This window comes from Orcinus orca, chromosome 16 (genome assembly GCF_937001465.1).
Source record: "Orcinus orca chromosome 16, mOrcOrc1.1, whole genome shotgun sequence".
NCBI lineage: Eukaryota > Metazoa > Chordata > Mammalia > Artiodactyla > Delphinidae > Orcinus > Orcinus orca.
Genome location: NC_064574.1, coordinates 27180468 through 27208077, shown reverse-complemented (window position 1 = coordinate 27208077; position 27610 = coordinate 27180468). Strand labels below are relative to the sequence as shown.

The 27610-nt window shown below is 48.0% G+C and overlaps 1 protein-coding gene across 4 annotated transcripts in view; it reads left to right on the top strand.

Moving 5' to 3' along the window:
- The first annotated feature begins 4180 nt into the window (after positions 1–4180).
- Positions 4181–27610, top strand: part of HCK (HCK proto-oncogene, Src family tyrosine kinase) — a 39063-nt gene continuing 15633 nt past the window's right edge. The window contains exons 1-7 of one of the 4 annotated variants that reach the window (XR_007471946.1): positions 4181–4431; positions 12246–12361; positions 18846–18963; positions 21558–21600; positions 21963–22065; positions 22890–22988; positions 25002–25105. Coding sequence is in view for 3 of the 4 variants with exons in the window: in XM_049698667.1 (XP_049554624.1) it covers positions 12270–12361; positions 18846–18963; positions 21558–21600; positions 21963–22065; positions 22890–22988; positions 25002–25105 (559 nt within the window). In the remaining variant the exon portion in view is untranslated. The remainder of the gene's footprint in view (positions 4432–12245; positions 12362–18845; positions 18964–21557; positions 21601–21962; positions 22066–22889; positions 22989–25001; positions 25106–27610) is intronic. The other 3 variants (XM_049698668.1, XM_049698667.1, XM_049698669.1) reach the window with 3 other exon arrangements.

The following is a 27610-nucleotide window of genomic DNA, read 5'->3' as shown; positions in this document are numbered from 1 at the left end:
ATTGACAAGGATGTGACAAAACTGGAAACCATACATCACTGGTAGGAATGCAAAATGGTATAATTACTTTGAAAACCAATTTAGCATTGTATTATAAAGTTAAACATACACTTACTATATGACCCAGCAATTCCAGTCCAAAGTATTTAACCAATAGAAATGAAAACATGTCCACACAAAGACTTGTACATGAATGTTCATAACAGCTTTATTCTTGTAACAAAAGGAACCCAAATGTCCACCAACAAGTAAATGGATAAACAAATAGCGATACATCGGTACTATGGAATACTTCTCAGCAGTGAAAAGGAACAAAATACTAGAATATGAAACAACATGGAAACTCCTAAAAGCAATATGTGAATAAAAAGGCAGATGAAAAAGAAGCATACTGTATGATTGCATTTATGTAAAATCCCAGAAAAGACAAAGCTAATCTATAATGACAAAAATCCAATCAGTTGTTACCTTAGGAAATGAGTGGGAGAAGTTGAGTGCAACAGGGTAGAAGGGAACTTTTGGGAGGGATAGAAATGTTCTATATCTTGATTAGTGTGGTGGTTACACAGATGTATACAGTTGCCCAAACTCATCAAGCTGAGTATTTTAAATGGTGCATTTTATTTATAAGATGATGCCGCAATAAAGTTGATAGGGGCTTTGGGAACACATACAAGAATTTTTATTGCAGCATCACTTGAATACCAAAAGAATTGGGGAAATTGGCTGTTAGCAGGAGAACGTTTCAGCTATCAGTGGTCCTTTGCCATCAGAATGGCAGACTTTTGGAAGAAGATGTAGCTGATGCTGGCAATGACCCTCTAATGTCCCGGGAACCTGCATCTCTCTTCCTAGAGGCTCTCTCTGGTGACTGGAGCATGCATGGGGCAGACCAGAAATGCTGAAGGATTAATATCCCCCTGGGAGCAGCCCTCATCCAATGCCTGGCAGGCGTTGGTGTATAAATACCCCAGCTCCCTCAAGCCTCAGGTGGGATAACTCTGAAGTGGGTTCGCTTCCCAGCAGGATTGAGCTCCAGGAGCCCACAATTGGAGCTTGCTTGATAATGTTCTTTTTCTTTTCTTTTTTTTTTTTGGCGGTACGCGGGCCTCTCACTGTTGTGGCCTCTCCCGTTGCGGAGCACAGGCTCCGGACGCGCATGCTCAGCGGCCATGGCTCACGGGCCCAGCCTTTCCGCGGCATGTGGGATGTGGGATCCTCCCGGACCGGGGCACGAACCCATGTCCCCCTGCATTGGCAGGCGGACTCTCAACAACTGCGCCACCAGGGAAGCCCGATAATGCTCTCTTCATTGGCTTTCTTCCCTCGCCTGTCTCATTCACCCACTCCCTTACCAGTGTTTTCTGCATCTTCCAAATAACTTTCACTTGAATCCATGTCTAGGGTCTGCTTCTGGGGAACTCAAATTAAGACCAGCAGAGGATACCAAGGGACAAGATACGGGGAAATGGCAGGAGAGGAATCCAGGCAGCAGCCACTGTGCAAGAATCTGTCATTCTTGGCAAAGCAAGTCTTTATAAAATTCTCACGGGGTTCATAAGGGGACACATATCAGGATGTCCCCAGTGGCATTGTTTATGGTAGCGTGAAGTTGTGTGCAATCTGGGTGTCCATGACTAGGGGAATGGATAAATAGACTATGGAGGATGTAGACAATGACCTTCAGCAACATGGCTAGATATTAATAGTATCTAGTGATGGAGTGGAAAAAAAAGGACAAAACTGAATAAGTACCATGCAAGTAACTTAAACACACAATTAAAACATTATCTAGGGACTTCCCTGGTGGCACAGTGGTTAAGAATCCACCTGCCAATGCAGGGGACAATGGTTTGATCCCTGGTTTGGGAAGACCCCACATGCCACGGAGCAACTAAGCCCGGGCGCCACAACTACTGAGCCTGCACTCTCCAGCTGGTGAGCCACAACTACTGAAGCCCGTGCACCTAGAGCCCGGGCACCGCAACAAGAGAAGCCACTGAAATGAGAAGCCCGCGCACCCAGTGAAAAGTAGCCCCTGCTCGCTGCAACTAGAGACAGCCCATACGCAGCAAAGAAGACCCAACGCAGCCAAAAATAAAATAAATAAATAAATATATATATATATATATATATATATATATATATATATACATAAACCCATTATCCACTTTTTTTTTTTCTGGCTGCATTGGGTCTTCATTGCTACGTGCCGGCTTTCTCTAGTTGCAGTGAGCAGGGGCCACACTTGTTTGCGGTGTGCGGGCTTCTCACTGTGGCGCACGGGCTTCAGTAGTTGTGGTGCCGGGGCTTATCCGTGGCATGTTGGACCTTCCCGGACCAGGGATTGAACCTGTGTCCCCTGCATTGGCAGGCGGATTCTTAATCACTGCACCACCAGGGAAGTCCCCCGTTTTCTACTTTTTAAAAGTGCATACATGTATTTAAGTACATAAACAAAACACATAAGAGCAGAGTCATTATCTTTCTCATCCATGGTCTGTACCCCTCCCCCCCAGGACGTTTGGTCATGTCTGGAAACATTTGGGCTGTCACAACTGGGGAAGGGGGTTGTTACTGGCATCTAGTGGATTAAATCCAGAAATGCTGTTCAACATTCTACTATGCACAAAACAGACCCCACAACAAAGAACTTCAGGACCTAGATGTCAATAGTGCTGAGGCCAAGAAGCCAGCCCTATGTAGCCCAGCGCCCAGCACAATCTTGCTGAATGAATGAATGGAGAGATGATGGTGGCCTGAACTGGCTGGTAGCAGTGGGACTACAGAGACACAGTAGGATTCCCGTACATTTTGGAGGTGTGTCCAGCAGAATTTAAGGCGACAGTCCCTCTCTTTCCAGGAGGAGATGTGCTCTGCCCTTGCCTGGCCCTGGGCACATCTCACTCATCTGCGGCCTCCAGCTGTGCCCTCCAGCCCTACTTGCCGCCCCCTCAATTTTCGAACTCCTCTGAGCTGCCAGGAAGCCTGCAAGGAGTAAGGCAGTCTGGTTCCTGCAGGCAAAGAACTTTGCTTGGCGTTTGAATCGCCAGGGGCCTGCGGACCGGAAACCGCAGACCACAGAAGGGCCGGGAAGGCTTGGGACGCGGTGTGGGGAGGGGCCCGGGCTAGGAGGTGGCGATTGGAAGGGTGGGGAATGCTTGGGGGAGGAGGAGTGGATTTAGAATCCTGTGAGAATGATGAGGGTGGGATTAGGATCCTCCTGAAAAGGTTTAGAATCCTTTGATAGGTGCCATCAGAAACCCTGGAAGGCAGGGATGGAATATTTGGGTGCGCCGGATTAGAACCCTGGGGGGCGGATTAAAATCCAATGGGAACAGGTTGGGATCGCTCAGGAGAGAGATTAGAATCCCTAGGATTAGGGTAATAAATCCTGAGGGCTGGGTTAGAATCTTTTCAAGAAAAGGGTTAGGGGCTTCCCTGGTGGCGCGGTGGTTGAGAGTCCGCCTGCCGATGCAGGGGACACGGGTTCGTGACCCGGTCCGGGAAGATCCCACATGCCGCGGAGTGGCTGGGCCCGTGAGCCATGGCTGCTGAGCCTGCGCGTCCGGAGCCTGTGCTCCGCAACGGGAGAGGCCACAGCAGTGAGAGGCCCGCGTACCGGGAGAAAAGAAAAAAAGAAAAAAGAAAAGGGTTAGTATCCTTCCGTTGGCAGGATTAAAATCCTGGGGGCAGAATTAGAAATCTCCGGTAGGCGAGGTTAAAATTCCTTCAGATGTGAGATTCAAAATCCTTTGGGGCAGAATTAAGATCTCAGGAGGAGGAGATGAGGTGTTGGGGTTCTCGGAAGGGTGGGGTTTAGAATCCTTTAGGGCAGGATTAGGGCGATGGGAGGCAACGTTAGAATACATTGGGGGAGGTGTTAGGTTATTTGGGGGTTAGGACCTTTGAAAGACCGGTTAAAATTCTTGGGGGCGGGGTTATTATCCCTCAGGGACAAGGTTAGGATTCTTGGGGGCAGGGTTAGAAACCTTGGATGGGCGGTGTTTAAAAAAATTCTTAGGCGGCGGGATTAGGATTTTAGGAGGTGGGGACAGAGATTAGAGTCCCTGGGGTGGGGTTAGAATCTTCGGGGGCGGGTTTAAGACACTTGGGGGCGGGGTTAGCATCACTCCGGGCGCGGCTAAGGAGCCCAGATGGCCTGTGGGCGACACCGCGTCCCTGGTTCCACCCCGGGCGCACCGCCGGGAACTAGAAGCAAGTGGGAGGGACGCGGACAGTCCAGCACGAGAGGGGCCCCATAAGACGCGCGGCCCCGAAGCCCCTCGGAGCGCAGCCCCAGCCTCTTCTCGAAAGTCAGTCCATTTTCCCTAGGGCACGAGCGCCCGGGACGCCGGGGGCTGCCGAGCTGGGGGGGCGCTCGAGCTGCGAGGATCCGGGCTGCCCACGGGACGAGGAGCGGGCGCCCAGGTGAGTGCAGCGCACACGGGTTCGGGGACGGCGACCCGTGACCCTCGGCCTGAGGGTCTTCGGGCTGCGGAGGGAACCCGGGGTGGTGAGCCGCGTAGGTTGGGTTGCCCGGGAAAGGGACCTTCGTGGGAGCGGTGGACAGGAGGTGGGATGCGGGGGCCGACCCGCGGGGGAGGGTGCCCAGATGAACAGCGGAATTGCCTGGCGGCGAGCCTGGGAAAGCTGTAGGGTGACTTTGTGCCTGAGCCGCCACTTCTCTGGGCACTCCAGGTTCCCCTTTTGCAAAAGGAAAAAAAAAAAAAAAGACTTCACGGAGCCCGGGAGGGGAAGGCCCTTACGGTTCCTGGTGGGGTGGGTGACCGTCACGGTCACGGCGGGTTGGCAGCCATAGTGGGGAAGGGGACAGCTGGCCGTAGGCGTGACGGTGCGAGCCCAGGCAGGGCTGCAGCTGGGTCAGCTCGCTGAGCTCCCTCCTCCTCCCAGCTAGGCCCTGATCCCCAGGGGGTCTAGGTCAAACCCCAAAACCTCCTGGACAGACAACAGGATGTGTGGCCCCTGACTTTCCTCCTTGTGAGACCTTGGACAAGTCACTCTCTCTCCCTAAATTCCAATTTCCTAATCTGCCAAAGAGGGCTACTAAGTCTTTCTTCCAAGGCTGCAGTGAGCTAGAATATGTTAGAGGTCATGTAAGTGACAGTTTAGTGTAGTGGTTAGGTAAAGGGTTTCTGGGAGCAACCTGCCTGTTGGACCTTGGGCAGCGGATTTAGCCTTTCTGTGCCTCCATTTCCACAACTGTAGAATGTGGATAATTAAAATATGGCTCCTTCATAGGGTTGTTTTGAAGATTAGATTGAGTTGCTGAAGGAACGCTCTTAGAGAACTGACAGGTCTAATTGCTTAATACGGGTTAACTATTGTCATAGCTATTACAGTCTAGCCCGGTGATTCTCATGTTTTAGCAGAACAACAGAATCATCTAGAAGGCTTGTTAAAACACAAATTTCTGGGTCTTGACCCCAGAGTTCATGACTCCGTAAGTCTGGCACCGGACCCCAAGAATTTGCATCCCCAGGTGATACTGATGCTGCCTGTCCCGGGGACACACTTTGAGGACCACTTTGGCCATCACAGAGAAAGCCCTCAATAGATACTGGTTCTCTTCACTGCTTTATTTTCACTATCCTTTTTTTTTTGAGGGGGGTGAGGTTAAAATACAGAAAAGTGAAGAGAATAATATACTAAATATCCCAGGAACCCACCACCCAGAATTAACAAATGTTCACATTTTGTCCTGTTTGCTTCAGTTTTTTTAAAAATAATATTACTAAAAGTAACAGTTAAAATTGAAGCCTCCCCACCTTGTATCCCTCTCAGTTCTGTTTCTCTTCCTCCCCAGAGGCAACCTCTGTCATGAATTACAGTGCTTCCTGTCTGTGCCTTTAAAAAATGTATTACATATATGTGGGTACATAAACAATACATAAAATTGTTTTTCGTGTTTTAAGGATCTACATAAATGCTATCTAACTGTGCGATTCTTCTGCAGTTTCATTTTCCCTTGCCTTCTTATCATTAAGTTGTCAGGGTCTAGCCAGGATAAGAAACAGAGCTCTAGTTTATTCCTTCTAAGTGGAGGATCCCAGCAGGGGACCATCCTGCCTTACTTCTCATTCCCCTGGTGATGAACATACAGGTTATTCCATGGGTTCACGACAACACACAATACTGCTGGGGCCAGCCTGGATGTGTGGTCTTGGGTGCATGTACAGGTGTTTCTAGGGGAAAACACCAAGAGGCTGGATGGCTCTCCCGAGGGGCAGCTTTTGCGTATGAGGAGGACTGAGGCGTGAAAGGGTCACCCAGGGAGTCTGGGGCAGAGAAGAGAGAAGAAAGAATCTGGCTCTGCTGACCTTCCAGCTCTTTCTAGACCCAGGGCCACTGTCGCCTGTTCTCTGCTGCAGGAGGGCAAAAATCTTCATTTGTCTCGTTCACTATGACTGACACTTAGTAGATGCTGAAGCAGTGGAAGCATGAATCTTTTGCTGTTGTTTGTTTTTTGTTTGTTTTTTTGATCGCACTTCGCAGCTTGTGGGATCTCAGTTCTCCGACCAGGGATTGAACCCCGGCCACAGCAGTGAAAGCACTGAGTCAGGGAATTCGGGGAGTCAGGGATGGTCCACTGGACCATCAGGGAATTCCTGGAACATGAATCTTTAAAAAAAATTTTGGATAACAAACATTTTAGCTTATTTTTATAGTCTTCTTTTTTGTGCACATTTTATTTAACATAATTAGTAAAATGCTGCATGTACAATTTGTAACCCACTTGTTTACTTAGTATTACATTGTAAGCATTTTTCCATGTCATTAGAACATCCTCGAATTCTGAATGGCTGAATAATATTCCACTGTTTGGAGGCACCATAATTTGTTTAACCATCCTAGCAAAGCACTTTTATGTAGTTTGTAATTTTTAAAACTATTTTAGATGAACTTCACATAACATTATAAAATTAACCATTTTAAAGTGAACAATGCAGTGGCATTTAGCACGTTCACAGTGTTGTGCAATCAGCACCTCTGTGTAGTTCCAAAACATCTTCGTCATCCCAGAAGGAAACGCCATACGTTAAGCAGTTACTCTGTTCCTCCTTCCTCTCAGCCCTTGGCAGCCACCAACCTGCGTTTTTGTATCGCTGGATTAATTTATTCTGGATATTTCATGTAAACGGAATCACACAAAGCCACACCTTTTGTGACCGGCTTCTTTCACTTAACGTAATGTTTTCAAGGTTCATCCAGTTAAATACTGACACATTTAATTCCTTTTATGGCTGAATAGTATTTCATTGTATGTATGCGTTACAATTTGTTCATCCATTCATCTGTAGATGGAAATTCAGGTTGTTTCCACGTTTTGACTATTGTGAATGGCGCTGCTATGAGCATGCATGTACATATATTTGAGCACCTGTTTTCAATTCCCTTGGGTATATACTTAGGAGTTGAATTTCTGGGTCATATGGTAATTCCATGTTTAACTTTTGAGGAATCGCCAGACTGTATTCCACTACTTTATATTCCCAGCAGCAATGTACAAGAGTTCCAATTTCTCCACATTGTGGCCAACACTTGCTATTTTCCTTTTTAAAAAATTATTATTAGAGGGCTCCCCTGGTGGCGCAGTGGTTGAGAGTCCGCCTGCCGATGCAGGGGACACGGGTTCATGCCCCGGTCCGGGAAGATCCCACATGCCGCGGAGCGGCTGGGCTCGTGAGCCATGGCCGCTGAGCCTGCGCATCCGGAGCCTGTTGCTCCGCAACGGGAGAGGCCACAACAGTGAGAGGCCCGCGTACCGCAAAAAAAAAAAAAAAAAAAAAAAAATTATTATTAGAGCCATCCTAATGGGCGTGGGAAGCATGAATCTTAATCTCACCCCAATCAGGTTGCTCTGTGGGGCCCCTTACCCCAGAGGGTGAGGAGAAAGTTGTCTGCATTCAGAGGACTGGTCAGGGCTTGGACTTTAAGCTATTTTAGAAGTTAAGTCCCATGAGGGCACAGACATGTCTGTCTCCTAAACTACTGTATCTCTAACACCTGGCACCTGGCACATAGTAGGGCCTCTCAAAAATACGGAATTGAGGGACGTTGAACAGTCCCTCCCTCCCTTGCCTAGGAGGTATTTCAGCAAGTAGGTGTATTTCAATTGACCCCACAAAGTGATTCTTTTTAAATTAGTTGCTAACATTTAAAGTCAAGAGAGCTCACATAAATCTGGATTTCTGTCTTCTCTTGAAAAACTGGAGGAGCTGACAGCCCTGGGACTAGAACCCCAAGGTTCTAGACCAATCTCCTGTACTCCCCTGCTATTGACTCATGGTAGCGTTGGTGATGCTGAATGGGGCTGCCCTGTAGACTGCCCCCGAGCTGTCCGGTTTGCGGCACCCTTGCCCGGACCACCTTCCTCATGTGGATGGCCCTGTGGGCCCCTATAGCCACTTGAGTTTTCAAGCCCAGCCCTCCAATCATGACAAGGCCTCCCTTTAAATAGAAAAGAAATGTCAGGCCCAGAGAGGGTAAGTAACTTTCCCAAAGTTACACACAAAGTTAGTAGTACAATCTCTCTTAGCCTCTGTCTTTCTAAGCAAACCCTCACAGCACATTTTTTTTTAAGTCTTTATTGAATTTGTTACAATCTTTGCTTCTGTTTTCATGTTTCCGTTTTTTCGCCACGAGGCATGTGGGATCTTAGCTCCCCAACCAGGGATCGAACCCGCACCCCCTGCATTGGAAGGCAAAGTCTTAACCACTGGACCGCCAGGGAAGTCCCCCCTCACAGCATTTTGATCCCCATCCCATTTCTCCGGTTCCCTCCACCCCAGGACTGGGAGTTTTAGTGTACTTTCAGAGGCAGGGGTAATGATACAGAAGAAACCCTTGCTTGAATGTAAAACGTGCCCCGTTCTTGGCAGTGGCTGTGGCCACACATGCTGCACCCTCTGGATGGCACTGCACAGGGGCTTGCATTCCTAATCCTGCCCTATGACACCTGCCCGAGCTCCCACCATCACCATGAAATCCTTTGGTCCAGGAGACTTAGGTGCAACCAAGAGAACAGGTTGCTCTGCCAGAGCAATGAAGCACAGGAGACGGAGCACAGGAGACCTGAGTTAGAGAACAGGTTGCTCTGCCAGAGAAATGAAGCACAGGAGACGGAGCACAGGAGACCTGAGTCTGAGCGCTGACATTGCCTCATACAAGTCGTGATGCATCAGGCAAATTCCTTCCCTCTCTGAGTCTCAATTTCCTCATCTAAAAAATGGGAATAAGAATACTGCCTCATGATGCGTGCAGAACAGTATTCCTTTGATGTGAACACACACAAAAAAAGATACTCCGTATTTTCTATCGGTATATATGTCTCAGATTGAGTTGCCCCAGAAGCAGACCATAGAAAAGATTTCAAATGCATTTACTATTTAGTTTATTTGGGAGCAGATCCCAGAAAACCCTGGTAGGAGAGTGGGGAAGCAAAACAAGGAGAGAAGGCAGCCAATCAAGGTGTGTTATCAAGCCAGTCCCGCTGTGGGCACCTGGAGCTCATTTCCACTGGGAGCTGATGACCGCGCTTGAGAAGCAAAGGAACTGGGGTATTTATCTGCCTGCTCCTGTCAGCCACTGGTCGAGGGCTGCTCCTGAGGGATGGTGATCCTCTAGCACTTCCACTTGCCAAGCTCAAGGGCAGAGCAGGCACCAAGGGCCACAGAGAAATCTCTTAGGCAAAGAGATGCAAGTGCTAGCGGTTGGACGTCCGGCGAGTGTTCGGAAATGGTGAAGCGCTGAGCTATGGGGCAGAGCGCCGACAGCATCTTCTCTGATATAGTACATGTATGCAAACGCACGTGCAGAGGCTACCTGGAGGGGGGAGGGGTGGCCGTGGAGAGCCTGTAAAGGGTACCTTACAAGCCTTACTCCAAGGGTGCCTTAGATTTCGCTGTATTGTTTTCGATTTTTCTTTTTTTTAATTTTTTGGCCACCCCACGAAGGCATGCAGGATCTCAGTTCCCCGACCAGGGATCAAACCTGGGTCCGCTGCAGTGGAAGTGTGAAGTCTTAACCACTGGACCACCAGGGAAGTCCTTGTTTTCATTTTTAACAAGGACGGTGTATTGTTTTACTAGGTGATGAAAGGTAATTTTAAAAACAAAAACACATACCCACCAAAACAGAAAAGAAGAGGCTCTGTCAACTATAAAAGAATAAGTGTAAAAGGGTCAGAGGATGTGTTTTTTTGGCTTTGAAGTTTCCATTTACTGAGGACAGATTTGGAGGCAGCTAACCTCGGAGCACGTTGGGAGGTTGAAGTGAAAAGTTGTCCCTGGGGCGAACTGGCCACCATGTCCTTCCTGAAGGGGGCCACCTCCACTCAGCTTCAATCGAGGAAAGACTTTGTTCCTCTCCAAGCAGAGATAAACAAACATGGAGAGTCCTTCTCAGTTTAAACACACATTTGTAACTATTGTTTAAATGGGGAAATCTAGGGCATCCTGGCAGCTAAAGGGCACTTTGTTCAATTAGTCAAGAATTTATTGAGCACCTACTGTGTCCTCGTTTTGCACACTAGTATATAGCCATGTACCAAACAATCATTACCCTCATGTATCTTACTTTCTATGGGAGGACAGATGATACATCCACAGGTAACAATAGGTGTGTTAGTTCAGGTCCTTTGAGAAGCAGACTCTCAGAGAGATTAAATGTGCAAGAAATTGATTAGAGGGAATGCCTGTGGGAGAAGCTAGGAGAGGCTAGGAGAGCCATCAGATAGCAGGCACGTCTGACTCCAAATGAAGGAAGGAGGGAGGAAGGAAGAGAACAAGCAAGGAAGGGAAGGTGGAAGTGTCTTAGGCTGCAGGGCAGTTCTAAGGAAGGTCGGCAAGGCTGTCAAAGAACCCTTAGCCAAAGTCTCCTATCAGAGGTCCCCCTGGCCCGGGCCTGCCTCAGTATCCCCGCCACACTCAGTCCCTGGCTGGGAGCAGCCCATGGCAACAGTGATGGTCTTCAAAGCACAGCAGCTGGGGCCATTTGTCAATTCTGCTCTCAGTAGAATTGCCACGTTAGGTGGTGGTTAAAGCCATGAAGAATAGAGCTGGGCAGGGGCCAGAAAGTATTGGGAGTTGGGGGCGGAGTTCCTATCTTAGCCAGGGTGATGAGGGAAGACCCCTCTGAGAAAGTGAGATCTGCAAAGAGATCTACATGAAGAGAAAGAGGCTTTCTGGGTGGCGAACTTTCAGAAAGCAGCATGTGCAATGGTCCTGAGGTGGACACATGGTTGGTGAGTTGAAGAGCAGCGAGAGGCTAGTGTGGCTGAAATGGAAAAATCAAGGGCGGGCTGGAGGAGACAGGACTGTGAGGTTGAGGGGATCCCAGGCCATGGAGCCTTGCCAGCCGTAGAGGGGAGCTGGGCTTTTACTCCAAGTGAGATGGCAGCCCCAGGAGGTTCTGAGCAGAGGAGCAACATGACTTGACTTATATTTTGAAAAGGCTCACTTCTGTAAGAGGCAGAATGGGGATTCAAACCCAGCTCTTTCTGGCTTCAAATCCCATCCTATGTTTTCCAAACTTCCCTGCCCCCTGCCTACCTTAAAGATAGTATTATTCTAAGGAGGCTCGCAAGTGCCCTTGAGTTCTGGAGTTGACCAGGTGACCCAGAGGTAACATTGAACATGCTAAAAACTTACTACATGTTTGGAACAAGTGGTTGGAACACATGCATCTCAGAGCCAACCCTCTGGCCAAGTGAGGCAAATGACCAAAGGCCCGAGTTCCTCTTCAGTGTGTTGCTCTGTCACTTGCTTTTGTGTAAACCAGGGCATGACACCCGCCCTCTCTGGGGCTGCTGCTCCCATCTGTAAAACAAAGGTCTCTCCAGTCCCTTCCTGTTTGCAAAGTCAAAGTTGTGAGCTCTTGATCAGAAAGAAGCTGAGGGTCAGAAAAGGGAAGAGATGGGGAGACAGGGGTGACCCCTAAATGTCCATTATGGATAACAGTCACTTGGAGGTTTGGCTGGTTCATTCAGAAGACAGTCAGGGAACTCGAGAAGAGGGAGCTGTAGGGCTCTGCACTCCTGAAAACTCTTCAGGGACTTGGTCCCTCATAGTGAAATGCTTTCTCCCCCACCCCCATGGCTGAGCTGTTCAGAGAAGGGAAGTTTCCTCTAACTGGACAGTCTTGAGCCCTGGGCCTCTGGCGGTCTGCCTTCCTAAGCTTCCTGTTTGTGTTAACTCATCCCCCCTCCCCTTTCCCCACTGCAGCTTCTGAGGCTGACCCAGTGAAGTATGAGAGGCAGGAGAGCTGAGTTCTTGTTGTACTTGCCACTGATCACCTGGGGATGCTCTCTGCCATGGGCCTCCATTTCCCCATCTGACAGGTGGGTTCATAATTCTGGTCCTGCTGACTTCAGCCAAGTATGGTCAGGCCTAGAGAGGGTTGAACACAATATATTCATTCCACAAATATGTATGGAAGCCCTTTCTAAGCATGGCTTCAGTGCCCTCATCTTCATGGGGTCCATACTTCACACACCCTCACCTACTCTAATGGGTCTAGTACTCTCTTTACTTTCTTCCATCAAACTTCCTATCAAGGCAGTCTTTCCCGTAAGCCATTAACACTTGAGTATGAATTGCAATCCCTTGTAAGAATTTCCTTTGCACTGGGCAGGACCCTTTGAGGTTTAAGGGAGCAGAAATTTAACTCAAACTGGCTCAAACAGAAGAAGGGGGTTATTGGAAAGTCCACGAGCACATCAACTTCAGGTAGGGCTGGAGAATCTGTATTTCTTCATTTCTTGGCTCTGCTTTGCAACTGCAAGCCTCTTTTCCAGCCAAACGGATGATTCTCACGGGCCAGGATTGAGTCACATGCCCATCTCTACTTCTATTACTGATTGGCCAGACTTGGTCACAGACCCACCCCTACAGCTAGAGGTTGAAGTCAGCTTTACCGCAATCCATGGGTTGAGAATGGGGGAAGGGTGGTTCCCAAAGAAAACTGGGGAGCTGTTGTCAAAAGAAGGAGGAGTAGATACTACTCAGGAAAGAACTATAGCTGTTCCCTTCAGAGAACTTATCATCCAACATCTCACTTCATATTTGGGGAAACTGAGGCCCAGAGAGAGGCTGGGGCTTGCCTGAGGTCACACAGTGAGTCTGTGGCAGAGGTGGGACCAAACTCCAGGGCTCCTCTCCCCCAGCCCTCACAAGCCTCTGCTTGAGCCTAAAAGCTCCTAGAAAACCATCTCCCGCCCAATCCACAGGATGCACAGGCAGGGCCTGGGCTTGGCTCTGAGAGTTCAGGAGGCGGCTCTGAGGCCTCCACAGCCAGCTCGGTGACCATGGGAGGCAGCCAGGCCAAGCAAGCTGGACTTTCTCATTTCCCTTCCATGCAGCACCTGCAGAAGCTGAGGGGACGAGGAGCCGGTTTCAGGTCCCAGGAGTTCAGCAGTGACCTGAGCAAGTGTCTTTGTCAGGGATCAGCTGTTCTAAGTTAGTCTGGGGCCAGGCAGGCCACTTCTGCTCTCAGAGCCTGGTTTCGAATCAGATTAGACAAGAAACATGTGTTTTCAGAAATTTTAAAAAGCCTTTCACATCTCTGTCCCACAAGCTTGAGAAGCAAGTGCCTTCTATCGTACAGGGAAGAAAATGAGGCTCAGAGAGGGGAAGTGACTTACTCAAGGTTACACAGCCAGTCAGTGGCAGAACTGGGATCCAAACCCAAGTATTCAGACCCCAAGTTTGACCTTCATTCCACTACATTGGTTGGTCTCAAATTTTAATGTGATAAGAATCTCCTAAAGAATTGTTAGAAATGCAGATTCCAGGCCTACATCCCCAGAAACTCTAGTTCATTCGATCCAGAGTGTGGCCCAGGAATATGCAAGAATCAGTGAGGACTCTTTGGGTACAAGTGGCAGAAATCCAACTCAAACCGGCTTAGGCAGAATTGAGAATTTACTTGCTCATGAATTACAAAAATTCTGAGGTTGGAAAGTTTTAGGCATAGCTGGATCCAGGTGTTCAAACATGTCTTCAGGAATCACATTGTCTCCATTGTTCAGCTCTGCTGTCCTTTGTGATGGCTTCACTCAAAGGCAGTCCCTCCCTTCATGATGTCAGGATGGCTCCCAAGAGCTCCAGTTTTCTACATCCCTATCTACATCTATACCCACATCTATACCTGCATCCACATCCATAGCTACATCCACATCCACATCTATAGCTACATCCACATCTATAACTACATCTCCATCCACATCCACATCTCCATCTACATCTATACCTACATCTACATCTATACCTACATCCACATCCACATTCATATCTACATCGACGTCCACATCTATACCTACATCTACGTTCACATCCACATCAACGCTTATGGAAAGAGAGTGCCTTTTCCCTAATTTTTCCAGCAAAACCTCAGGGCAGACTCTGCCTCGGCTAGGATCACGTACATACCTATAACTGAACCAAGCACCATTGGTTGTCGGGGAACATGGAATTCTCTAATGGGCTGGGCCTGTATCAAGCTGTCGATCCCTGAAGGCAAGGGTGGGGTAGCCCCCTGAAAGCCCACTGAGCGGGAGAAGCTGGGTGCCCAAGGAATATCCAGGCACTGTTATCAGAAAAGGGATGGATGCCGAGGAAGCAAGAGCAAAAAATGTTCACTCTGCCCGGTTCTCAATTAGAATGATCACAGGAATCACCTGAGCCTTGTTAAAACGCACATTCCGATTTGGGAGGAGGGGCCCGAGATTGTATTTCTAAGGCCTCCGGTAAGAAGATGCTGCTGGTCTTCATGCTGGCCACACTCTGAGTAGCCAGGCACTCTTACATTTCTCACTCAGTTCAAGCAACTGTGCAGCCCCCACTCTGCAGAGAAGCCCTGGGATATATAAACCTCTTCCCTCGCCCTCTCCCCACCCCCATCCCATGGTTTCCAAACCCACCCAAACATCAGCATCATGTATTTGGGGACTACTTGTCAACATACAGCAGACTTTGCTGCCAAATCACTGTTCATTGTGTTCTCCAGTGACCTGTATAGGATGATCCACATAATAAATTCTCTTTTGAATTTAGGGCTCAAAAAATATTTGTTTCTCTCAGTAAATTGCCATGCTTCCTGGGATTTTATGTTAACAATGTACAAATTGCCATTTTTATCTTGGCTGCTAGGAAACTCAGAGATAGATCTACTACTCAATGACAGTAGCAGTAGCACCCTAGGCTTCTGGTTCAATAATCTTTCCTTTCTAAATGGTGTAGCATAACCCTTTTTGAGTCTTGAAGTGCTCTGTATATGGTTTAATATTATAAGCTCCCTCAAATCCTTTTTGAAAGTCAGTGCTTCTTTGGAACATTCTCGAGTTTCCCCCAATCTTTATTGAAATCCTTCCCATTCTTCAAAACCCAACTCATTATCCTGCTGCTCAATTATTATAAACAGGTTGTTTTTCCTATGAACAAACTAACATACACATGTTAGTGACAGAACCCGGATATATATTCATTTTACAAAATGGCTTGATATTATATATGTTTTGCAGTTTGCTTTTCTCACTCAGTAAGTATTGTAGCAGTCTTTGCACGGCTCTGACTGTCCTTGCCAATGCCTAACAGCTTCTTGGGAATGTAGTTCTGTATGTCCAGTCTTCCCATCCCAACTGGAGCAGGAACCAGGTCCTGATGCTTTTACTTTGGCCTGACCACATAAAGCGTGGGCTCTGGGCATGTATTTACTCACTAACGGTGCATTATGCTCCTACCGTGTGCCAGGGAGGCACTGAGCTAAGCGCTGAGGGACACAGACATGAACAAGACCAGCCTCTGCTGTGCTGCAGAGATGGAAACTTTCTGTATCTGCACTGCTGAGTACAGTAGCTTGAGCCACAGACAGGTCTTGAGCACGTGAAACACGGCAAGTCCTAGCTGAGATGTGCTGTACGTGTAAAACACACCCTGGGATGTGAAGACTCAGCATGAAAAAATATGTATATATAAAGTATCTCAATGATAATTTTATATTGAGTACATGTTAATAATTTTGACATATTGGGAAAAATAAATACATCTTAAAATTAATTCCCTTGTTTCTTTTTACCTTGAAAAAATGTGGCTGTAGAAAATTTTTAATTATATACGTGGCTCACGTTACATGGCTAGGTCTAGTGGTTGTGAAAATAAGCATTTCTGAGGCCGCTCCAGACCAGGCAGTAGAATGGTTCTCTTGGCTTAGGGGGAAATCACATTTTATGCAAATTTGACTCCTGCTAGGACATCACTTTAAAAAAAAAAAAACTTTATTGTGCAAAAATTGAACTAACGGGAATTCCCTATTTTTAAAAGTTAACTTCTAGAGTATTGTGGTATCTCTACACTTGCAGGCCAAAGAACTTGCAAACAGTGCTTCCTTTATGCTCCAGGGCAGTGCCACATCTGCTAGGGAATGGAAATGGTTAAGGTTAACATTTCTGTCGCACTTATTGTGTGGCAGACACCTTTACACTTCTCAGCTCATCTGTGATTGCAGCCACCCCGGGAGGTAGAACCCCACCATCCATGGATCATGCGTGTTCATGCCTGGGGAGACCCATCCCTCAAGACCCTGTGGCCATGCTGAATATGTAACTGGATGATGTAAGGCATACCCAATAGGTACTCAGAGAGGTGGAGGGAGCGGCTGTACCTCACACAGCTATGCTCTTCCCAGAACACCCTTAAGTTAATCAAAATATATGAAACGTAATATAATTTTGTCATACAAAACCACACAATATGCTGTTTTATTTCCCACAAGTGTAAACCATATTTATCACAAGTCAGAGAGGTATTGGTTTTTGTTTTCGATGCATACAAGTACATTATAAAGCACTGATTCATTGCAATCATTTTTCAATGATCTAGCGCTCCAGGAGTCTGGATCAGTTCCTTACTTTATTAGCAAAAGGCGAATGAAGCAAAACCCGCTCAAGTCTTGATGTGGTAAACTGTTCCCAGTTCCCACCAGGACAGACAGAAAACATCCTTGTAAATAAAAAGAATCTTAAAAAAATAACTCTCGTTAACCTAGGAATTTGGGGTTATGTCTTAAGCCACAAACACATGTTTATTTTAACAAGATAAGTATAACTGAGTTCTAACTGCTTTAGAAGAAAATTGTGACTGTGTAGAGATGAGGAAGACAGTTACTTCCTTATGTGGCGGCTCACAGCCTATCTTCTCAGCAAATACATGTGCACATTTTGAGAAAAGAAAGAAAAAGTTTCTGCCACTTTAACAATTAAGTTTTGACTCTGATCAGGTAAAAGTGTTTTCTTTAAGTGTCTTTAAATTTGATTAATCCACCAGCAAAGTCTGTCAGCTCTACCTCCAAAATGTCCCCCGAATCTGTCCACTTCTTACGCCCTCCTCAGTAGCCACCACCCCGGGCCAGGCCACCATCATCTCAAGCCTGGACTCCTGCAGTGGACAGGGCTCCCTGCCCTGCTCACTAAAGTCCATACTCCACCGAGCAGCCAGTGGGATTATTTAAAGTACACACTGAACCCTGTCATCCTTCTGCTTGAAACTTTCCATGGTTTCCCATCATCCTTAGAATCAAATCCAAACTCCTCACAACATGGGGCATCCTTGTCACATGCTATCCTCTCTCTGCTGCCTGCGGTCTCCAGTCACACTGGCCTCCTTTCAGTGCCTGATTCTCTTCAATCACATTCCTTTGCACTCGCTGTTCCCTCTGCCTGGAACACTGTTCCCTCAGAGTGTTACATAACTGGCTCCTTTGTGTCAGTCAGGCCCCAGGTCCAATATCACCTCCTGAGAGAGGCCTTCCCCAACCGCCCTGTGTAAAGAGGCCCCGCATAGTTGTTCCTGATCACATCCTCTTTTATCATCCTCACACTTTTCACTAACTGAATTTATCTTGTTATTTATTTGTTACCTGTTTATCGTCTGTGTCTCCCATCCACCTCCAGAGTGAGCTCCGTAAGGGCATGAACTTGCTTGTCTTAATCATGGTTTAGAAGAGTGCTCAGTAAATGTTTGCTGAGTAAATGAATGGTTGAATGACCAAATAAATCCATGAGAGAAAGAAGGGAAGGAAGAAAACAAGAAAAAAGGGTGGGGGGGAGGGAGGGAAGAAGGAAGGAAGCTGTTAGAAGGCAACTAGAAAATGATATGAGGAATATGATGACCTTGATTGTTTGAGCCACATTATGTGACCTGATCCTTATCAGTTTATATAAATGTTGACGTTATATAATGAGAGTATAGTTTTACTTCACCATTTGCTCTGAGCCTGACTCTGTGTTGAGTATTTCCCCACCCACGTGCTTTCTCGTCCTCCCAACGCCCGGCGAGTAGGTCGTATTATTATCCCCACTTTGCTGATGAGGAACTGAGACTGGGGAGCAGGGGGCATGGTAAGTGAGCTGCTAGTTGGGGAGGGAGGGGTCAAGCGTCAGCTCAGGCTTTCTGACCCCAGAGCTGGCAGCTCCCACCCCCCCCCCACCGCCCCCTGCTCCGAGGCTCCGCCTGTTGAATTTCAATGATCATCACGATTTATTCTCTGAATAAACTCCCCATCGTAGGGGTCCTTGGTAGCATGACTACGACAGCTTGTCAGCTCTGTGTGGGTGCGGGCCAGACGTGGTGTGGGGAAGCCCAGAGATGACAAGGGCAGAGTGAGCTCCACGTGGCCAGGGTGGGGTGAGGGGGGCAGAGAGGGGGAGGGGAGACAGGGAAGGTGACAGGGTGCCAGCCTGGGAACACGGGGTCTAGAGCCCAGCATCAAAGACTCCCCCGTGTGGGGCTCAGAGCAAGCAGGGCTCATCTCCCTTCTCTCTACCACAGGATGGGGTGTGTGAAGTCCAAGTTCCTCCGGGATGGAGGCAAGGTCTCAAAAACGGAGCCCAACACCAGCCCACACAACGCTTTGTATGTGCCGGATCCCACGTCCTCAGGCAAGCGGGTGAGTTGGGGAAGAAAGGGGAGACCGACGGCAGCCCGGGGGCTGCCCCAACCTGCCCTCACCGCTTCCTGTTTTCCCAAGGGCGAGCAGGGTGAGCCTGGGGTGAAATGGAGCTTACCGGTCGCCAGCAGCTCCCTGACTCCCCAGGATACACCTGCACCAAGCACCCAGGGCAGGGATGTCACTGCCCCTTGTCCCACTGCCCAGGCCTTGGCCCATCAGCCTGGGTAACCAGGTCCCAGGGGGCATGGCCGGCCTCACACCTAGGAAGTACCATAAGCAGTACTGAGAGTAATGAGTGAGCAGGTTAGTGACAACAGCAGTTGAAGTAATGACAGGAATGATGACAGTATCAGCATCATGGCAGTAACTGTAATAACAATGGTAGCAATAACAGTAACAACAGTACTAGTGGGAATATAACAGCAATAGCAGTAGGAACAAAAGCAGAAAGAGTAAATGAGAGAAGTGGTAATACTAGCAGAGGTTATTTGCTTACTTCTCTTACACTTCTACAGAGCTTACGATGAACCAAGCCCTACCTTAAGTGCATTACTGTTACTAACACCTTTAATCCTCACAATAGTGCTCTTGTAGGTCACAGTTTATATTATACCCATTTTACAGATGAGACACAGAGAGCTTAAATAACTTGCTGAAGACCACCTGGTTGTAAGGATTGAAACTTGGGCAGTGCAGGTTCCAACGTCCCAGGGGTAGGAACAAGAGTAACAGAGCCAAATGCTAGTGACAGGAACAGTAGTCATGGTGGCAATAGTGGGGGTCCTGGGAGCAGTAGTTGCCATAGAAGTAGCCCCACTAGTAATGGTAGTTGTGATAGTCAGAAGAGCCGTAGCAGTAGCAATAGTAGTGATTACAATAATCGTACTAGTAAAGGGACAACAGTACTAAGAGCAGCAATAACAGTTGTAATAATCATTACTGTTCTTTGAAAACCTACTATGTTCCGGGCACTGGAGTGAGGTATTTCTGTTCATTAATCCTCACCAAAAACTGAGGCTGGAGTTACTTTACTTTACAGCCAGGCTGACTGAGGCTCAAAGAGGTTAAATGGCTCCCCTGGGCTCATACCGCTGGGAAGCAGCAGAGCTGGGTCTTCCTAAACTCAAGGCTAGGTTCTCTCTCCTATAGGATCCTTTCGTCCATCCCCTTACCTGAGGCTGTCCAGGAAGGACAGCCTCTGCTCGCTGCCTGCAGAGGCAGGGGTGCACTCTTTCCTGGTGCCCCTTAGAAGGTTCTTCCTTGTATTGAAGGGAGGCATATTACCCCATAACCCTTACTCCTGGATCACACACCTGCCCCTTAGTCCTGCCCCAAACACACGGAAATGGGAGAAGACTGGAATATTCACCTCCCTCCTTCTGACCCTTGACATCTACTAATACAGCCTGAGGTTACACGAGATCCTGAGCTGACATCCTAAACCCTAAGTCACTCCCAGGTCTGCTTCTCACCTGGCCTGCATGTCCCGGGGCCCTTTCTGTGGCCAGGGCTCCAGGTTCTCAGGTTCTCTGAGGCCTTCTGGCTTGTCAGCAGTGGGAAGCAGAGGATTTTCTCCCACCAGTTTCTGGCTGTTCTCTCTGAGCATCAGGTTTAAGGGACGCTATTATCAGCCATTCACTGTTCCCCTCATTCAGAGCACTGGTTCAGCAGTAAGTTAGTAACTGAGAAAGGGTTCCCAGGTCATATCAGTTTGCAAAACACTGAGCCAAACACTCCTTCCCTGTAGGACTCAGAGCCTTTATAAATCTTTGTAATGGGCTTTGTGACTCTCCCCAAAAAGGATATACTTCTTAGTGTTTCCCAAACCTATTTCTTTAAATTAATGTTTACTTATGTGTGTAACACACAAATTCATTCTCCTTGAAGATAAAAATCACAGATTTCAGTGAAAGCTACAGTCTCTGCTGACCAATGCCCCACACCCTACCTCAGAGGTATCAGCTGCTGTCAGTTTGGCATGGAACCTTGCAAACCTTTTTCCATGAAGTTACACTCACATGTGTACAGTATGTGTCCCCAGAAAGTGTTTAGGCTGTTTGAGTGTGTGTTTTATACCAAGGTATCATATTTACCATTCTGAAGAACTAGCTTTGTTTACTCAACAATATATCTTTGAGGTCTCATTGTGTCAGGAATGAAGCGGCCTCCCTTTTATAAGGGCTGCTTAGAGCACCACAGTGTAGGAACCAAGTCCCCTTTGGACAGACACTTATGTTGTTTCACGTACATAGTGGAGCCTTTATTCATGGGCCACGTTGGTGGACCTAGGGTTTCTTCAAACATAGCTTGGAAAACACTGATCTGGACCAAGCCCCTCACTGTATGTCGAGGGGAAGGCACAAGTACGTCCCCCAGTATGTCCAAGGCTGAAGGCAGAGCCTACAACCCAAGAGACCTGCATCCTTGTGCTGCCTGTGCCCCTAATGTGCTGTGTTACCTTGGGCACTTCCCAGCCCTCTCTGGGCCTCCTCCCATGACTCACGGGGCTGGGATATCCTTTTTGACACAGACCCTCCACGGCTACACACACACTATTGGATTCATCCCCTTCTCCCATTTCTTCCCCACAGTGGCCTGACAGTAGCAACGGCAATCCACCAGGGTCCACAGAGGGTAAGTAGCTGGCAAGCACGTGTAGTGGAGTCATGTTATGTAGCGGATTAGGTTAGGTTCTCAGTCAGAGCTTGAGGCAAAAATCCCAAACAGTCAAAACCACTCTTGAAAATCCCATAAATTTCCCCCAAAGTACTTAGTACAAGCTATTGTTTTTCTATAATGTTGTTTCATAACATGAACAAAACTCGGTTAGCTTTAAACTCAAGAATCGCAGCTGGCATGGCAAGATGCTTACTTATATCACGAGACAGACACATCAAGGGGTCCGGGGCTGGGTGCCAGGTGTTGGGGTGGGAAACACCCAGGACTGTGGGTGTGCTCAGATAAAGCCTCACCATCCCACATGTCTCTCTTCCCAGCAGGTTCTGAGGAGATCATTGTGGTTGCCTTGTATGATTACGAGGCCATTCACCATGAAGACCTCAGTTTCCAGAAGGGGGACGAGATGGTGGTCCTGGAAGAGTGAGTCCCCATTCCACTCCCCTCTAAGACATACCTATCTCCAATACTCAGTTTTGCTCTCTGGTGCTTCAGTAAAGGACCTGATAAACTATATTACACTAGGGTGTAAATGACTGATGAGAACCTGATCGTGATAAAGGAAGAAGAGTTTGCTGTTAACCTGGCTTACAGCCACAGTAAAGGGGCTTGCATACTTGCTAATGGCACATCCAGGCAAGGATGGACAGTAGAAAGTGCTTTCTCAGGGAAGCCTTCCTTGGACTCCTATGATTAAGCTGCAGCCTTACCTATGGACCAGACCCTGCTGAGGTGACTTTGCATTCAGAAATCCATGGATCTCTGAGCTTGCTACCTCCAATCTCCTACCATCTTCACCATCAGTGGATGTAGTGTCTAGTATGTCCTGGGGCCCAAGGATGGGAGTGGTTGTGCTTGGTCAGACTCCTGAGCCCACTCCTTCTGGCTCTCAGCCCCAACGAGCCACTGTGAGCCTGCCACGGGCATAGGGCCCCACCTTACATATGGCTAATAAGGCCAAGGCCACAAGTCCAGGGAATAAGAGTGAGGCCACAAACCTAGGACTCTGAATGCAGGTACAGGGCTTGATTCTAGCCCTGGGCGGACCTTCAGAGGCACAGTGGGGATTGTTGTAAAGGTATTTACCTTAACGGGGTGAAGGCTGGGAGCGGAGACAGTAGTGGCCCTGCCCTTCACCCTACCGGCTTCCTGGTGTTGGGGGTATTCCAGGCCAAGGCTGGGGGGCCCAAGAGGACCAGGAGTGGTCCTCCTGCCCTCTGACCCCTTTGCTTCCTCCTGTCCCTCAGATCTGGGGAGTGGTGGAGAGCACGATCCCTGGCTACCCGGAAAGAGGGCTACATCCCAAGCAACTACGTTGCCCGAGTCAACTCTCTGGAGACAGAAGAGTGAGTATTCTATTTCCCTGCCCTCCAGAAGGAAGCATGAACAGAGCCAGCCTTGCTCCTGCCTCAGGGCCTTTGCACTCACTGTCTCCCCTGCCTGGCACACTCTTCCTAGGGCTCTTTGCCTGGCTGGTTCCTTCTCATCTTTCCAGTCTCAGAGAGGCCTTCCCGGTCTCAAGCAGGTCCCCTCTGAGATTCTCTCTCTCTCATGGAAACCCATTTTACTCCCTTCTAGACACTTCTCACTAGCAAAAATGATCTTGTTTCCTTGGTTGTTCACGGGTTCGCTGTCTGCCCCCCGCACCTTGAGAACCACTGACCTAAATACCTATGTGAGTCTTACACTCCTGGGTTCTTGTGTCTGCATCAAGAAACTGCTCACAGAGGCTGCCTCTGGGGAGGGCAGCTGGGGCACTGGAATCAGCGTGGGATGAGATCTTATTTCCTCATCTGCCTTGAAATAGGCAATATTTTCAAATGTTTCAAAATGCAAATGGTGCAGAAGGACCTAGGACAAAGAGTGAAAAGTGTTCCTCCCACCCTATCCCCACCCAGCTACTTCCCTTCCAGAAGCAACCAGTTTCTTGTACGTCCTCCCAAATGCTTTATACTTGATTAAGAAAATACATATATCTCCCTCCATTTTACACAAGTGGCAGATTGAACGCACACTGTTCTACTCCTTTTGTTCAGCTCTTCCGTGCAGCACCTACAGTATCCTCCTTTTCACAGCTGCAGTGTCTGTCACGCAGATGCCCCACTATCCCCTGCCAGCGGTCACTTAAGCTGCTTCCAGTCTTGTGCTGCGGTGAATCTCCTTGCGTATATGTCACTTCCTCCTGTGCAAGATCGGTGGGATAACTTCCTAGGGATGGAATCGCCAGGGAGATAGCGGGATAACTTCCTAGGGATGGAATTGCCAGGGAGATCGCTCTTACTCTGTACCCTTTAACATTGCTTGAACATTTTACCATGGCATGAATTACTTTACCAAATGAGAGCAAAGAAGGCAAGTGGGAGGTGTAGAATGGTGACTAAGACCTTGGGCTCTGGAGTTAGACTGCCTGGCTTTGAATCCTGCCCCCACCACTTCCTAGCTCTATGACGCCAGGCAAGTTACTTGCTTTCTCTGTTCCTCAGTTTCCTCATCTATAAAGTGGGGATAATAAAGGCAATGATTCCACAGAGTTGTTGGGTGGGTAACAAGAACTTGAGGAATGTCAGCTGTCTGTCTCCCCAGTTGATAGCAGAGGAAACAGGGGTCCAGAGAGGGAAAGCGACGTGCTCAAAATCACACAGCAGATTTGTGGCAGGGTCAAGGCCAGCTGACCTCTGGTCTGAGGTTTTTCCATCACAGCCCATGAACTGCTCCTCAGGGAACGGTTTTGTTTGCTGCTGCTTGAATTTTTCCACCCAAGATCCCAAACACCCAGGGAGTATGAAGAAAAGGTCCAAGGATATGGTCCCAAGTAGAAAATCATTTGAAATCTCACCTTTTATCTTAGAAATGCATGCCGACTTTATATTCACTCTGTATCCACAGAGGAGGATGAACTGTGGCAGTAACAGAGCTCAGCCCTCACTCACATGGGCCTCCAAGACCCTGAAAAGATGGTCAAATGTTCTTGTGAAATTTGGAGAAGATTTTTGACCACAGTTGGTTAAGACCGCTGTATTTTTCCACCCAATCTTTCTGTTCATCACCTTATCCCTCCCATTGGGTGGTGCTGGAACGACCACGAGCATTTTGTATTTGTAACGCTGTGTTACTTTTCTTGAAGAAAGCTCCCCAAATTGCATAAGTTTCAGCCTCAGCAAACTGGATTCACCAGTTTGGTAAAATGTCTGTTTTAATGTTAAAATAGTAAAAGAATGGTTGTTTTCCCCAGAAGAATCTGAGTAAAATTGATCCCGCAGGAAGCCTGGCCCTCAGAATCCTGGTGCCGGGCAAGAGCGCTGAGAGCCAGGCAGGACTGTCCGCCACGGGTTCACACGCTGCACCCCCCTCCCCTCCAGGTGGTTCTTCAAGGGCATCAGCCGGAAGGATGCAGAGCGCCAACTCCTGGCCCCTGGCAATGTGCTGGGCTCCTTCATGATGCGGGACAGCGAGACCACCAAAGGTGATGCGGGCCCTCCCAGCCCTGTGTCCCTGCCCACCCACCCCTACCCCACGGGGAATGCCCTGGGGGATGGGGGCCTGAACAACTCACCAGCCCACTGCGGCTTCCAAGCTTCCTCCGGCCCTTTGCTCAAGCGTAGTTTGGGGCTTCTCAGCCCCCAGAGCTGCCGGCTTAGGCCAATGGAAGTAGGAGGCAGTGACCGCCCCTAAAAACAACATCCTGCTTGTATTCTTTTAAATATCCATCAAAATATATCTTGTCCCTAGACCTGACTCTTCCCTCTCTCCATACGAAAATGGGTGGCCTCCTCCCAAAGGAGGGCCTTCGCTGGGACCCTGCTTAAAATAGCTCCTTTGAGGTATTTGGAAGTTTTGATGTTGGAGGCCTGCTTCCTGAAATTTCTGTGCTGTGAGGGTGGCTTTGTGCCGGGTCATCGCACAGGAGGCAAGAGCAGTGCCCCCAAACAGTGCGTAACTCAAACTGACATCAACTGAGGCCAGTTTTCCCAAAGGAATGAATGCAAGTAGGAGTCTCGTGATTTCGGATTTCACACACAGAGTGGACCTTTACTACGGTGTTTAGTCTCAAGACCGCTTGGTTCAAAGAAATCAGTAAATTGCGTAAAGTGTGACCTCACAGTACCCTGGGCAAACAGTTTTGGGGCCAACAATCGAAGGCATCTGTGTGACCTTCTACTCACTCCCTAGGTATCTGAACTGGGGAAGCCTGAATGTGGCTAGAACGCCACTCAAAATCAGTGTTTTGGGTCAGTGAATATTTAGGCTTTATTTCCTCCCACCCAACAAGCCCCTTTTCAGCCCCCAGAGGAAAAGAAATGGACAAAAAGGTAAAGCCGTACACAGCCCTCGGCTTCTCTTCTCCTGCTGGGCCATCCTGCACACAGGGGCAGACCTACGGGGCAGGAAGGTGAGCTTGGGCCACTGTCATAGCCCTCGGAGGTGGGGGCATAGGCGGGTTCGCCGAGTTAATAAAACTTGCAGCACAAGTGCCCCAAATCCTATCCTTCTTCTTCTTGGATTCTGCTTCTCCCCACCCAGCATCGGCCAAACCAGCCTCACCTTGACTGGGCAGAGTGGCTAAGAGTGGGGGTCCCAGAGCCTGCTGCCTGGGTTTGACTCTCAGCTCTGCTACTTACAAGCTGTGTGACTGTGGGTGAGTTACTTCACCTCCCTGGACCTCAGTCTCCTCATCTATAAAATTGTGGTGATAAAGAACCTCTACCTTGTGGGGTTATTCATTCACTATAGTGAATAATATCATTTATCATAATACATATAACTATAATTCATTATAATGAATATTATTCCTATTCATTCATTTTTTCTTTCATTCATTTTTTATTCAGACAAGGTTCTTAGTGGCTAGCATGTATGATCAACTGTTATTCATGCAACAGTTTAAACCTCCCCCAAATCCTAAGACATGGTGCTACTGTGGTAGAGAAAACTGAGAGACAGAGAGGCTGATAACTTGCCCAAGGACACTCAGCTCACAAATGGCAGAACCATGGCCGTGGACTGAAAGACGTGTGTGTTTCTGGTCTATGTGATGCCATGTGTATTAGGTTCCTATTGCTGTTGTAACAAATTACCACAAGCTTAGTGGCTTAAAGCGAGATAAATTTATGATGTTACAGTTCTGGGGCTCAGAATTCTGAAATCAGTCTCACTGGGCTCAAGTTAAAGTGTCCGCAGGACTGGTCCCTTCTGGAGGCTTCACAAAAGAATCTGTTTCTTTGCCTTTTTCAGCTTCTAGAGGCCACCAGCATTCCTTGCCTCATAGCCCCTTTCTCACATCTCTCCAACCTCAACTTTCCATCTTCATATATCCTACTTTGACCTTCTTACTTCCTCTTATGAGGACCCTTGTGATTACACTGGGCCTACCTGGATAATCCAGGATGATTTCCCTATCTCCAGATCCTTAACTGAATCACATCTGCAAAACCCCTTTTACCATGTAAGGGAATATATGCACAGGTGTCAGGGAGTAGAACACGGACATCTTGGGAGCTGTTACTCAGCCTGCCACAGCATTTAATGTTTACACTTACATTTCAATGTTTGTACTGTAATAATTGAACTGGATATTTTTGTATTTGTTTTATCTTTTTGCTTGTTTGTTTCTAAATAGCGTTTCTACCAAACTGGTGTGGTATCTTGGCTTTTGTGATTGATAGACAGATAGATAGATAGATGACAGGAAGAAAAAGAGATAATAATGAAGATGATGACAGCCAACATTTAATGAGTGTTTACACCCTGAGTACAAGCATTACTTCTTTTAACCATCAGGCAATGTGATGGGGTGAGGAGGTATGACCAATCCCATTTTACAGATGAGAAAACTGAGGCCCAGAGAAGTGACGTGGTCACTTGTCCAAGGTCTCACAGCTGGACATGGAGCAGCCTGAGAAGCACCCAGGAAGCCTGACTCCACAGCCCACTCCTACCCTGTACTCCACTGAGCAGGTGCCAGGACGGC